General features: G+C 39.3%; 1 protein-coding gene across 1 annotated transcript in view; it reads left to right on the top strand.

Annotated features, from left to right (window-relative positions):
• Positions 1-15,130, top strand: part of ANO4 (anoctamin 4) — a 354,975-nt gene that overhangs the window by 331,583 nt on the left and 8,262 nt on the right. Inside the window, exon 24 of the mRNA XM_065888413.1 lies at positions 471-590. Coding sequence (XP_065744485.1) covers positions 471-590 — 120 coding nt within the window. The remainder of the gene's footprint in view (positions 1-470; positions 591-15,130) is intronic.

Here is a 15,130-nt window from a genome sequence, read left to right as displayed (position 1 = left end):
GTATATGATACATGAAAGGAACATAATCTAGCATGACTGTAGCATGGGATGTGAGTTGGGAGGGGGGTTATATTCATACTAGTTATATTCAGGGCATTATGAGAAATTATAGATAATCATTAATGAAGGAATGTGATTATGTGTGCATATGTGTGTGTGTGTCATCAATGAAAGAAGTGGTGACTTACTTATGCTGATCATGCAACGCTTTTGCCCATTTCACTGAAGCATTGATTGGGGTAGTGATGGTCTAGATGATGATTCTGCACAAAAAGGACTATAACAAAAGAATGACTTGTTCTTCATTCAACATACCCAGGGCTTTTCAGTGTATTCCAACTTGAGAGCTGTGACAAGGCAGGTCCAAGTAAGGCACCTATAACTGCAGGGATTTCTAGGAAGTAGAGCCTTGGTGAATTGGATGCAGAGGTGATCAGAGTCCTAATTAGAGAATCTGTTTTCTTTTGTAGGTGCATGGTTGGCTATGTGAACGCCAGCTTGTCTGTATTCCGAATTTCTGACTTTGAGAACCGATCTGAGCCTGAGTCTGATGGCAGTGAGTTCTCGGGGACTCCTCTCAAGTACTGTAGGTAAGTGTGGCACTCTTAGCCTCAGCTGGGCTGGCTCTGCCGTGGGGAGGTGTTGCTCAGACAGTGGCCCTTTTTGACTGAGTGGATTTACAGCTGCAGTTCTCAAACTTGATTATGCATTACAATCCCCTGGAGAATTTTTAAATCTCTTTATGAGGCTGTGACCCAGACAGATTAAAACATAATCACTGGGGTGAAACCCAGACTTCCAGATCCAGGAAGCCCATGTAAGAGGAACCCAAAGAGACCCCCACTAAGACATTATAATTAAAGTATCAAAAGTTAAGACAAGGAGAGAATATTAGAAGCAGCAAGAGTAAAACAATTTGTTACACACAGACATGTCATTTTTGTGCACTTCGCAGATACTGCATTTGTTAAAAATTGAAGGTTCGTGGCAATCCTGCACCGAGAAAGTCTGTCAGTGCTGCTTTTCTAACAGCATTTGCTCACTTTGTGACTCTGTGTCACGTTTTGGTAATTCTAGCCATATTTCAGATTTTTTCATTATTATTATGTTTGTTATGGTGATCTATGATCAGTGATCTTTGATGTTATTATCGTAATTGTTTTGGGGTGCTACAAACACTGCACATATAAGACAGTGAACTTAATGTGTTCTGACTGCTCTATTTCCCCATCTCTGCCTCTCCATGGGCTCCCCTCTTCTCTGAGACACAGTATTGAAATTAGGCCAATTCAATTAATAACCCTACAGTGGCCTCTAAGTGTTCAAGAGAAAGGAAAGCCACACATCTCTCACTTTAAATCAAAAGCTAGAAATGACTAAGCTTAGTAAGGAAGGCAAGCTGAAAGCAGAGATAAGCCAAAAGGAAGGCCTCTTCCACCAAACAGTTTGCCAAGTTGTGAATGCAAAGGAAAAGTTCTTGAAGAAAAGTTAAAGTGCTACTCCAGTGAACACCCACCCAAATGATAAGAAAGTGAAACAGCCTTACTGATGATCTGAAGAAAGTTTTAGTGGTCTGTACAGAAGATCAAACCAGCAAAAACATTCCCTTAAGCCAAAGCTTAATCCAGAGCAAGACCCTCACTCTCTCAATTCTGTGAGGGCCAAGAGAGGCAAGGAAGCTACAGAACAGTTGGAAGCTAGCAGAGGTTAGTTCATGAGGTTTAAGAAGCAGCACCCATAACATGCAAGTGCTGATGTAGAAGCTGCAGCAATTTGGTTCAAGATGGCGGAGTAGAAGGACGTGCGCTCACTCCCCCTTGCGAGAGCACCAGAATCACAACTAACTGCTGAATAATCATCAACAGGAAGACACTGTAACTCACCAAAAAAGGTACCCCACATCCAAAGACAAAGAAGCCCCAGTGAGATGGTAGGAGGGTCGCAATCACAATAAAATCAAATCCCATAACCACTGGGTAGGTGACTCACAAACTGGAGAACAATTATACCACAGAAGTCCACCCACTGGAGTGAAGGTTCTGAACCCCACATCAGGCTTCCCAATTTGGGGGTCTAGCAATGGGAGGAGGAATTCCCAGAGAATCACACTTTGAAGGCTAGCAGGATTTGACTGCAAGAGTTTGACAGGACTGGGGGAAACAGAGACTCCACTCTTGGAGGGCACACACAAAGTAGTGTGCACATCAGGACCCAGGGGGAAGTGGCAGTGACCCCATAGGAGAATGAACAGACCTACCTGCTAGTGTTGGAGGGTCTCCTGCAGAGGCAGGGGGCAGCTATGGCTCACTATGAGGACAAGGGCACTGGTAGCAGAAGTTCTGGTAAGTACTCCTTGGTGTGAGCCCTCCCAGAGTCCACCATTAGCCCCACCAAAGAGCCTCTAGCTCCAGTGCTGTGTCCCCTGAAGCCACACAACCCACAGGGAGGGAACTCATCAGCATCCATCAGCAGACAAGCAGATTAAAGTTTTACTGAGCTCTGCCCGCCAGAGAAACACCCAGCTCTACTCACCACCAGTTCCTCCAATCAGGAAGCTTGCACAACACTCTTAGATAGACTCATCCACTGCAGAGTAGGCAGCAGAAGCAAGAAGAACTACAATCCTGCAGCCTGAGGAACGAAAACCACATTCACAAAAAGATAGACAAAATGAAAAAGCAAAGGACTATGTACCAGATGAAGTAACAAGATAAAACCCCAGAAAAACAACTAAATGAAGTGGAGATAGGCAACCTTCCAGAAAAGGAATTCAGAATAATGATAGTGAAGATGATCCAGGCCCTCAGAAAAAGAATGGAGGCAAAGATTGAGAAGATGCAAGAAGTGTTTAGCAAACACCTATAAGAATTAAAGAACAAACACCTAGAAGGATTAAAGAACAAACAGATGAACAATACAATAACTGAAATGAGAACTACACTAGAAGGAATCAACAGCAGAATAACTGAGGCAGAAGAACAGATAAGTGACCTGGAAGACAGAATGGTGGAATTCACTGCAGTGGAACAGAATAAAGAAAAAGAATGAAAGGAAATAAAGACAGCCTAAGAGACCTCTGGGACAAAATCAAATGCACCAACATTCTCATTATAGGGGTCCCAGAAAAAAAAAAGAGAGAAAAAGGACCCGAGGAAATATTTGAAGAGATTATAGTCAAAAACTTCCCTAACATAGGAAAGGAAATAGCCACCCAAGTGCAGGAAGCACAGAAAGTCCCAGGCAGGATAAACCCAAGGAGAAACACGCCAAGACACACAGTAATCAAATTGACAAAAATTAAAGACAAGGAAAAATTATTAAAAGGAACAAGGGAAAAAGGACAGATAACATACAAGGGAACTCCCATAAGGTTAACAGCTGATTTCTCAGCAGAAACTGTACAAGCCAGAAGGAAGTGGCACAATATATTTAAAGTGATGAAAGGGAAGAACCTAAAACCAAGATTACTCTACCTGGCAAGGATCTCATTCAGATTCGATGGAAAAATCAAAAGCTTTACAGACAAGCAAAAGCTAAGAGAATTCAGCACCACCAAACCAGCTCTACAACAAATGCTAAAGGAAGTTAACTAAGTGGGAAACACAAGAGAAGAAAAGGACCTACAAAAACAAACCCAAAACAATTAAGAAAATGGTAACAGGAACATACATATCAATAATTACCTTTAATGTGAATGGATTAAGTGCTCCAACCAAAAGACACAGGCTTGCTGAATGGATAGAAAAACAAGACCCATTTATATGCTGTCTACAATAGACCCACTTCAGACCTACGAACACATACAGACTGAAACTGAGGAGATGGAAAAAAGATATTCCATGCAAATGGAAATCAAAAGAAAGTAGCAATACTCATATCAAATAGACATTAAAATAAAGAATGGTACAAGAAACATGGAAGCACACTACATAATGATCAAGGGATCAATCCAAGAAGAAAATATAACAATTATAAATATATATGCACCCAACATAGGAGCACCTCAATACATAAGGCAAATGCTAACAGCCATAAAAGAGGAAATCAACAGTAACACAATAATAGTGGGGGACTTTAACACCTCACTTACACCAATGGACAGATCATCCACAAGAAAATTAATAAGGAAACTCAAGCTTTAAATGACACAGTAGACCAGATAGATTTAATTGATATATACAGGACATCCGAAAACAGATTACACTTTATTTCAAGTTCACATGGAATATTCTCCTGGATAGATCACATCTTGGGTCAAAAATCAAGGCTTGGTAAATTTAAGAAAATTGAAATCATATCAAGCATCTTTTCTGAACAAAAGAGGTTAGAAATAAATTACAGGGGAAAAATAGGTAAAAAACACAAACATATGGAGGTAAACAATACATTATTAAATAACCAAGAGATCACTAAAGAAATCAGAGAAGAAATCAAAAAATACCTAGAGACAAATGACAGCGAAAACACAATGATCCAAAAACTATGGGATGCAGCAAAAGCAGTTCTAAGAGGGAAGCTTATAGCAATAAAATCCTACCTATCCTACCTCAAGAAACAAGAAAAATCTCAAATAAACAATCCAGCCTTACATCTAAAGGAACTAGAGAAAGAAGAACAAACAAAACCCAAAGTTAGTAGAAGGAAAGAAATCATAAAGATCAGAGCAGAAATAAATGATATAGAAACAAAGAAAACAATAGCAAAGATCAATAATACTAAAAGCTGGTTCTTTGAGAAGATAAACAAAATTGATAAACATTTAGCCAGACTTAACAAGAAAAAGAGGGAGAGGACTGAAATCAATAAAATTAGAAATGAAAAAGGAGAAGTTAAACAGGCACCGCAGAAATACAAAGCATCCCAAGAGACTGCTACAAGCAACTCTATACCCCAAAAATGGACAACCTAGAAGAAATGGACAATTTCTTACAAAGGTACTACCTTCCAAGACTGAACCAAGAAGAAACAGAAAATATGAACAGACCGATCACAAGTAATGAAATTGAAACTGTGATTTAAAATCTTCCAACAAACAAAAGCCCAGGACCAGATGGCTTCACAGCTGAATTCTATCAAACATTTAGAGAAGAGCTAACACCCATCCTTCTCAAACTCTTCCAAAAAACAGCGAGGAAGGAACATTCCCAAACTCATTCTACAAGGACACCATTATCCTGATACCAACACCAGACAAAAGATATTACAAAAAAGAAAATTACAGACCAATACCACTGACGAATATAGATGCAAAAGTCCTCAACAAAATACTAACAAACAGAATCCAACAACACATTAAAAGGACCATACACCATAATCATGTGGGATTTCTCTCAGGGATGCAAGGAGTCTTCAGTATATGCAAGTCAATCAGTGTGATACACCGTATTAACAAATTGAAGAATAAAAACCATATGATCATCTCAATAGATGCAGAAAAAGCTTTTGACAAAACTGAACACCCATTTATGATAAAAACTCTCCAGAAAATGGGCACAGACGGAACCTACCTCAACATAATAAAGGCCATATATGACAAACCCACAGCAAACATCATTTTCAATGGTGAAAAACTGAAAGCATTCCCTCTAAGGTCAGGGACAAGACAAGGATGTCCACTCTCACCACTATTATTCACGATAGTTTTGGAAGTCCTAGCCACAGCAATCAGAGAAGAAAAAGAAAGAAAAGAATCCAAATTGGAAAAGAAGTAAAACTGTCACTGTTTGCAGATGACATGATACTATACATAGAAAATCCTAAATATGCCACCAGATAACTACTAGAGCTAATCAATGAATTTGGTAAAGTTGCAGGATGTAAAAGTAATCCACCGAAATCTCTTGCATTCCTATACACTAACAACGAAAGATCAGAAAGAGAAATTAAGGAAAGAATCCCATTCACCACTGCAACAAAAAGAATAAAACACCTAGGAATAAACCTCCCTTAGGAGGTAAAAGACGTGTACTCAGAAAACAATAAGACACTGATGAAAGAAATTAAAGGTGACACAAACAGATGGAGAGACATACCATGTTCTTGGATTGGAAGACTCAATATTGTGAAAATGGCTACACTACCGAAAGCAATCAATCTACAGATTCAATGCCATCCCTATCAAATTACCAATGGCATTTTTTACAGAACTAGAACAAAAAAATCTTAAAATTTGAGGAGGGGGAAGATGGCGGAAGAGTAAGACACGGAGATCACCTTCCTCCCCACAGGTACACCAGAAATACATCTACACGTGGAACAACTCCTACAGAACACCTACTGAACGCTGGCAGAAGACCTCAGACCTCCCAAAAGGCAAGAAACTCCCCACGTACCTGGGTAGGGCAAAAGAAAAAAGCATAAACAGAGAAAAAACAGGGACGGGACCTGCACCAGTGTGAGGGAGCTGTGAAGGAGGAAAGGTTTCCGCACACTAGGAAGCCCCTTCGCGGGCGGAGACTGCGGGTGGCAGAGGGAGGAAGCTTCGGAGCTGCGGAAGAGAGCGCAGCAACAGGGGTGCGGAGCGCAAAGCGGAGAGATTCCCGCACAGAGGATCGGTGCAGACCAGCACTCACCAGCCCGAGAGGCTTGTCTGCTCCCCCGCCGGGGCAGGCGGGGCTGGGAGCTAAGGCTCAGGCTTCGGTCGGAGCGCAGGGAGAGGACTGGGGTTGGCAGCGAGAACACAGCCTGCAGGGGGTTAGTGCACCACGGCTAATCGGGAGGGAGTCCGGAAAAATGTCTGGACCTGCCCAAGAGGCAAGAGACTTTTTCTTCCCTCTTTGTCTCCTGGTGCATGAGTAGAGGGGATTAAGAGCGCTGCTTAAAGGACCTCCAGAGACGGGCGCGAGCTGCGGCTAAAAGTGCAGACCCCAGAGACTGGCATGAGATGCTAAGGCTGCTGCTGTCGCCACCAAGAAGCCTGTGTGCGAGCACAGGTCACTATCCACACCCCCGTTCCGGGGAGCCTGTGCAGCCCGCCACTGCCAGGGTTCTGGGATCCAGGGACAACTTCCCCGGGAGAACGCACGGCGCGCCTCAGGCTGGTGCAACGTCATGCTGGCCTCGGCCGCCGCAGGCTTGCCCCGCAGCCGCACCCCTCCTACCCACCGGACTGAGTGAGCCAGAGCCCCCTAAGCAGCTGCGCCTTTAACCCCGTCCTTTCTGAACGAAGAACAGACGCCCTCTGGCGACCTACACGCAGAGGCGGGGCCAAATCCAAAGCTGAGCCCCGGGAGCTGTGCGAACAAAGAGAAAGGGAAATCTCTCCCAGCAGCCTCAGAAGCAGTGGATTAAAGCTCCACAATCAACTTGATGTACCCTGCATCTCTGGAATACATGAATAGACAACGAATCATCCCAAATTGAGGAGGTGGACTTTCAGAGCAAGATATATGATTTTTTCCCCTTTTCCTCTTTTTCTGAGCGTGTATGTGTATGCTTCTGTGTGAGATTTTGTCTGTATAGCTTTGCTTTCATCATTTGTCCTAGGGTTCTATCCATCCGTTTATTGTATGTTTGTTTGCTTTTTAAAATTTTTTTAATTTTTATTTTAATAACTGTTATTTTATCTTACTTTATTTTATTTTATCCTCTTTCTTTCTTTCTTTTCTTTTCTTTGCTTTCTTTCTTTCAAATTTTTCTCCCTTTTATTCTGAGCTGTGTGGATGAAAGGCTCTTGCTGCTGCAGCCAGGGGTCAGTGTGTGCCTCTGAGGTGGGAGAGCCAACTTCAGGACACCGGTCCACAAGAAACCTTCCAGCTCCACATAATATCAAACGGCAAAAATCTCCCAGAGATCTCCATCTCAACACCAGAACCCAGCTTCACTCAACAACCAGCAAGCTACAGTGCTGGACACCCTATGCCAAACAACTAGCAAGACAGGAACACACCACCACCCATTAGCAGAGAGGCTGCCTAAAATCATAAGTCCACAGACACCCCAAAACACACCACCAGACGTGGACCTGCCTACCAGAAAGACAAGATCCAGCCTCATCCACCAGAACACAGGCACTAGTCCCCTCCACCAGGAAGCCTATACAACCCACTGAACCAACGTTAGCCACTGGGGACAGACACCAAAAACAATGGGAACTATGAACCTGCAGCCTGCAAAAAGGAGACCCCAAATACAGTAAGATAAGCAAAATGAGAAGACAGAAAAACACACAGCAGATGAAGGAGCAAGATGAAAACCCACCAGACCTAACAAATGAAGAGGAAACAGGCAGTCTACCTGAAAAAGAATTCAGAATAATGATAGTAAAGATGATCCAAAATCTTGGAAATAGAGAAAATGTAAGAAACATTTAACAAGGACCTAGAAGAACTAAAGAAGAAACAAGCAACAATGAACAACACAATACATGAAATAAAAAATACTCTAGAAGGGATCAACAGCAGAATAACTGAGGCAGAAGAACGCATAAGTGACCTGGAAGATAAAATAGCGGAAATAACTACTGCAGAGCAGAATAAAGAAAAAAGAATGAAAAGAACTGAGGACAGTCTCAGAGACCTCTGGGACAATATTAAACACACCCACATTCGAATTATAGGGGTTGCAGAAGAAGAAGAGTAAAAGAAAGGGACTGAGAAAATATTTGAAGAGATTATAGTTGAAAACTTCCCTAATATGGGAAAGGAAATAGTTAATCAAGTCCAGGAAGCACAGAGAGTACCATACAAGATAAATCCAAGGAGAAACACGCAAAGACACATATTAATCAAACTGTCAAAAATTAAATACAAAGAAAACATATTAAAAGCAGCAAGGGAAAAACAACAAATAACACACAAGGGAATCCCCATAAGGTTAACAGCTGATCTTTCAGCAGAAACTCTGCAAGCCAGAATGGAGTGGCAAGACATAATTAAACTGATGAAGGAGAGAAACCTACAACCAAGATTACTCTACCCAGCAAGGATCTCATTCAGATTTGATGGAGAAATTAAAACCTTTACAGAGAAGCAAAAGCTGAGAGAGTTCAGCACCACCAAACCAACTATACAAAAAATGCTAAAGGAACGTCTCTAGGCAAGAAACACAAGACAAGGAAAAGACCTACAATAACAAACCCAAAACAATTAATAAAATGGGAATAGTAACATACATGTCAATAATTACCTTAAATGTAAATGGATTAAATGCTCCCACCAAAAGACACAGACTGGCTGAATGGATACAAAAACAAGACCCATATATATGCTGTCTCCAAGAGACCCACTTCAGACCTAGAGACACATACAGACTGAAAGTAAGGGTATGGAAAAAGATATTCCATGCAAATGGAAACCAAAAGAAAGCTGGAGTAGCAATTCTCATATCAGACAAAATAGATTTTAAAATAAAGACTATTAGAAGAGGCAAAGAAGGACACTACATAATGATCAAGGGAACGATCCAAGAAGAGGATATAACAATTGTAAATATTTATGCACCCAACATAGGATCACCTCAATACATAAGGCAAATACTAACAGCCATAAAAGGGGAAATCGACAGTAACACATTCATAGTAGGGGAATTTAACACCCCACTTTCACCAATGGACAGATCATCCAAAATGAAAATAAATAAGGAAACACAAGCTTTAAATGATACATTAAACAAGATGGACTTAATTGATATTTATAGGACATTCCATCCAAAAACAACAAAAAACACATTTTTCTCAAATACTCATGGAACATTCTCCAGGATAGATCCATATCTTGGGTCACAAATCAAGCCTTGGTAAATTTAAGAAAATTGAAATTGTATCAAGTATCTTTTCCGACCACAATGCTATGAGACTAGATATCAATTACAGGAAAAGATCTGTAAAAAATACAAACACACAATACATTACTTAATAACGAAGTGATCACTGAAGAAGTCAAAGAGGAAATCAAAAAATACCTAGAAACAAATGACAATGGAGACACGACGACCCAAAACTGATGGGATGCAGCAAAAGCAGTTCTAAGAGGGAAGTTTATAGCAATACAATCCTACCTTAAGAAACAGGAAACATCTCGAATAAACAACTTAACCTTGCACCTAAAGCAATTAGAGAGAGAAGAACAAAAAAACTCCAAAGTTAGCAGAAGGAAAGAAATCATAAAAGGTCAGATGAGAAATAAATGAAAAAGAAATGAAGGAAACAATAGCAAAGATCAATAAAACTAAAAGCTGGTTCGTTGAGAAGATAAACATAATTAATAAACCTAATGCTTTATCATCAAGACTCATCAAGAAGAAAATGGAGAAGACTCAAATCAACAGAATTAGAAATGAAAAAGGAGAAGTAACAACTGACACTGCAGAAATACAAAAGATCATGAGAGATTACTACAAGCAACTCTATGCCAATAAAATGGACAACCTGAAAGAAATGGACAAATTCTTAGAAATGCACAACCTGCCAAGGCTGAATCAGGAAGAAATAGAAAATATGAACAGACCAATCACAAGCACTGAAATTGAAATTGTGATTAAAAATCTTCCAACAAACAAAAGCCCAGGACCAGATGAATTCACAGGCAAATTCCATCAAACATTTAGAGAAGAGCTAACACCTATCCTTCTCAAACTCTTCGAAAATATAGCAGAGGGAGGAACACACCCAAACTCATTCTATGAGGCCACCATCACCCTGATACCAAAACCAGACAAGGATGTCACAAAGAAAGAAAATTACAGGCCAATATCACTGATGAACATAGATGCAAAAATCCTCAACAAAATAATAGCAAACAGACTCCAAGAGCACATTAAGAGGATCACACACCATGATCAAGTAGGGTTTATTCCAGGAACGCAAGGATTCTTCAATATATGCAAATCAATCAGTGTGATACACCATATTAACAAATTGAAGGAGAAAAACCATATGATCATCTCAATAGATGCAGAGAAAGCTTTTGACAAAATTCAACACCCATTTGTGAAAAAACCCTGCAGAAAGAAGGCATAGAGGAAACTTTCTTCAACATAATAGAGGCCATATATGACAAACCCACAGCCAATATCATCCTCAATGGTTCAAAACTGAAAACATTTCCACTAAGATCAGGAACAAGACAAGGTTGCCCACTCTCACCACTCTTATTCAACATAGTTTTGGCAGTTTTAGCCACAGCAATCAGAGAAGAAAAGGAAATAAAAGGAATCCAAATCGGGAAGAAGTAAAGCTGTCACTGTTTGCAGATGACATGATACTATACATAGAGAATCCTAAAGGTGCTACCAGAAAGCTACTAGAGCTAACCAATGAATTTGGTAAAGTAGCAGGATACAAAATGAATGCTCAGAAGTCTCTGGCATACCTATACACTAATGATGAAAAATATGAAAGTGAAATCAAGAAAACACTCCCATTTACCACTGCAAGAAAAAGAATAAAATATCTAGGAATAAACCTACCTAAGGAGACAAAAGACCTGTATGCAGAAAATTATAAGACACTGATGAAAGAAATTAAAGATGATACAAATAGATGGAGAGATATACCATGTTCTTGGATTGGAAGAATCAACACTGTGAAAATGACTCTACTACCCAAAGCAATTTACAGATTCAATGCAATCCCTATCAAACTACCACTGGCATTTTTCTCAGAACTAGAACAAAATAATTCACAATTTGTATGGAAACACAAAAGACCCCAAATAGCCAAAGCAATCTTGAGAACGAAAAACGGAGCTAGAGGAATCAGGCTCCCTGACTTCAGACTATACTACAAAGCTACAGTAATCAAGACAGTATGGTACTGGCACAAAAACAGAAATACAGATCAATGGAACAGGATAGAAAGCCCAGAGATAAACCCACGCACATATGGTCACCTTATCTTTGATAAAGGAGGCAGGAATGTACAGTGGAGAAAGGACAGCCTCTTCAATAAGTGGTGCTGGGAAAACTGGACAGGTACATATGAAAGTATGAGATTAGATCACTCCCTAACACCATACACAAAAATAAGCTCAAAATGGATTAAAGACCTAAATGTAAGGCCAGAAACTATCAAAATCTTAGAGGAAAATATAGGCAGAACACTATGACATAAATCACAGCAGGATCATTTTTGACCCACCTCCTAGAGAAATGGAAATAAAAACAAAAATAAACAAGTGGAACCTAATGAAACTTCAAAGCTTTTGCACAGCAAAGGAAACCATAAACAAAACAAAAAGATAACCTACGAATGGGAGAAAATATTTGCAAATGATGCTACTGACAAGGGATTAATTTCCAAACTATACAAACAGCTCATAGAGTTCTATATCAAAAAAACAAACAACCCAATCAAAAAAATGGACAGAAGATATAGACATTTCTCCAAAGAAGAGATATAGATGGCCAAAAGGCACATGAAAAAATGCTTGAAATCACTAATTATTAGCGAATTCAAATCAAAACTACAATGAGGTATTGCCTCACACCAGTCAGAATGGTCATCATCAAAAAGTCTATAAATAAATGCTGGACAGGGTGTGGAGAAATGGGAACTCTCCTACACTGTTGGTGGGAATGTAAATTGGTACAGTGACTATTAAGAACAGTATGGAAGTTCCTTAAAAAACTAAAAATAGAGCTACCATAGATCCTGCAATCACACTCCTGGGATATATCTGGAGAAAACCATAATTTGGAAAGATACACGCACCCCAGTGTTCATTGCAGCACTATTTACAATCACCAAGGCATGGAAGCAACCTAAATGTCCATCAACAGAGGAATGGATAAAGAAGATATGGTACATATATGCAATGGAATATTACTCAGCCATTAAAAAGAATGAAATAATGCCATTTGCAGCAACATGGGTGGACCTACAGCTTATCATACTAAGTGAAGTAAGCCAGATAGAGAAAGATAAATATCATATGATACCATTTAAATTTGAATCTTAAAAAAAAAAGGTACAAATGATCTTATTTCCAAAACAGAGACTCACAGACATAGAAAACAAACTTATGGTTACCAAAGGGGAAAGGGGGGGGTGGGGGAGGGATAAATTAGGAGATTGGGATTAACATATACTCACTACTATATATAAAATAGATAACCAATAAGGACCTACTGTATGGCACAGGGAACTATACTCAATATTTCATAATAACCTATAAGGATTATTACAAAATCTGAGGAAGAATATACATATATATATTCTGAACTGCTGTACTATAAACCTGAAACTAACATGATATTGTAAATCGACTATACTTCAGTTTTTAAAAAGGTGCTAAGGTAGTAGTAGATCTTAAAAGTTCTCATCACAAGAAAACAAAATTTTTTAATAATAAATAAAAGCAGAATCCAGAGTACGATGTAGAGCACTGCAACCAACTTTTACCCAAAGGGCATTTGCTGAACTGGTAGACTTAACACTTTGTTTTTCAAAGCTTTACATGGTTAGGGAATTTGAAAGGAAATAGAGAAATGACCAGCTTGTGAGTATAAATTGAAATATACACTACATAAAACCACAATATATTCATACTAGCGTCTGTTGTACAGCAATGGCCACATGCAACAGCACAGATAAATCTCAGTAGCACAATGCTAAAAAAAAAAAAAAAAAAAAAGCAATCTCAGAAGGCTGCTTACCGTATAGCATCCTTTCTAGAGAGTTCAAGACAAAACTGAACAATATCATATTCAGGTAAGTGCATATACATAGCAAAAATATGTTAATGATAAAAATGAAGTTCAGGATAAGGGAAGCAAAGAGATGAGATGAAGGAGGAGCCCAGAGGTGGATAGAAGTTCCCGGTAATATTTTAATTCTTGGGTTGCATGGAGGATTTATGGTCGTTCATTATGTTGTTAAACTATTAAATACATATACATAAAAATTGCAGAAAAGAAGAACATGAATGGACCAATAAGATTAGTTATAAAAACTAAGAATTGTGATTAGTCCAATTTTGTGCAACAGAGGGCCAAAATAATGTTATAAAGAAATGCAAAGGATGAAGAAAAGTCAAGATATTTTTGAAGAATAACAAGGTGGATATTTACCTTACATTAGATATAGTATAAAACCATAATAATTATATCAGTGTGGTGTTTAACATAAGAATAGAAAATGGAATAGAAATGAGAACTCAAAAATAAATTGTGCAATAAAAATGTACTCACAAAATAAAACATACAGTATGATTCCACTTATATAGAATTCAAAGCAGATAAAACCAAGCACTGTTTTATTTAGGAGCACTTGCATAAGTAGCATAATTATAAAGAGAAGCAGAAAATTACAATAGTCATCACCTCTCGGGGTGTCTGGCTTTGCCAGTGAGGCATGTTCTAAGCCACTGACCGTGTTCTGTGGCTTAACTTGGATGAGGTTCACTTCTCATTCTTTGAAATGTACATATGTTTTTATTTTCACAGTTTACAAAAATGGGAATGAATTAACTGGTGCTAGAATATACCTGGTGCTAGAAAAATAACGTTTGCAAGCCAATCATCCATTTCCTGAGAAATAAAAGCAGCTATAGAGAATTCACTAACTTACGCCAAAAGGGAACAACCCCGCCTTTCCCACATGTAAAATTGAAGCCAGGAAATTTAAAGTTTTACTTTCTGAAAACAGTTCTGACTCACTTGGAAAAATCCTCCCAACATTAACACCACTGGGCCACATTGTATCTTGGGAGATACTAGGCTAAAAGATCAGAAGAGTGAAACTGATTGATTATCTTAAGGCTTGGTGTCCTGGCTGTTTCTACAGAAGGGCAGGGAAGTGTTTTCTTTGTACAAGTGCCAGAGAACATGCAGCTGATTATTTTGCAAAAAAATTAGACTGCATCAAAAACAGAAACACGGGATACAAATGACATCTGAGCACGGCCCTCACCAAAACCGCTGCTGAGTGGAAAAGGCCAAGAGACCAGGGGTAGACTGCAGTGTGAACTGAGAGCTCCACTTACAACAGTCATCTGCAACTTCTCATAGAAGAAAAGAGTGAGTCCAAAATTTTAGAGCAGGGTGGGACACACCCTAAGTTTGTTGATAGGGAAAAGTGATGTCCAGCGGCGCTTCGTGAATTACCCAAGATCATTATTAGTCAGGCAAACTCCAAACATGGTTCCAGTATACTTTCCAGCACATAATTCTGGAGACAGCTACCAGCAGCAAA

The sequence above is a fragment of the Phocoena phocoena genome, chromosome 11 (assembly GCF_963924675.1).
Source record: "Phocoena phocoena chromosome 11, mPhoPho1.1, whole genome shotgun sequence".
Lineage (NCBI taxonomy): Eukaryota > Metazoa > Chordata > Mammalia > Artiodactyla > Phocoenidae > Phocoena > Phocoena phocoena.
The sequence above is the reverse complement of the archived record's forward strand: the minus strand, read 5'-3'. Positions and strand labels throughout refer to the sequence as shown.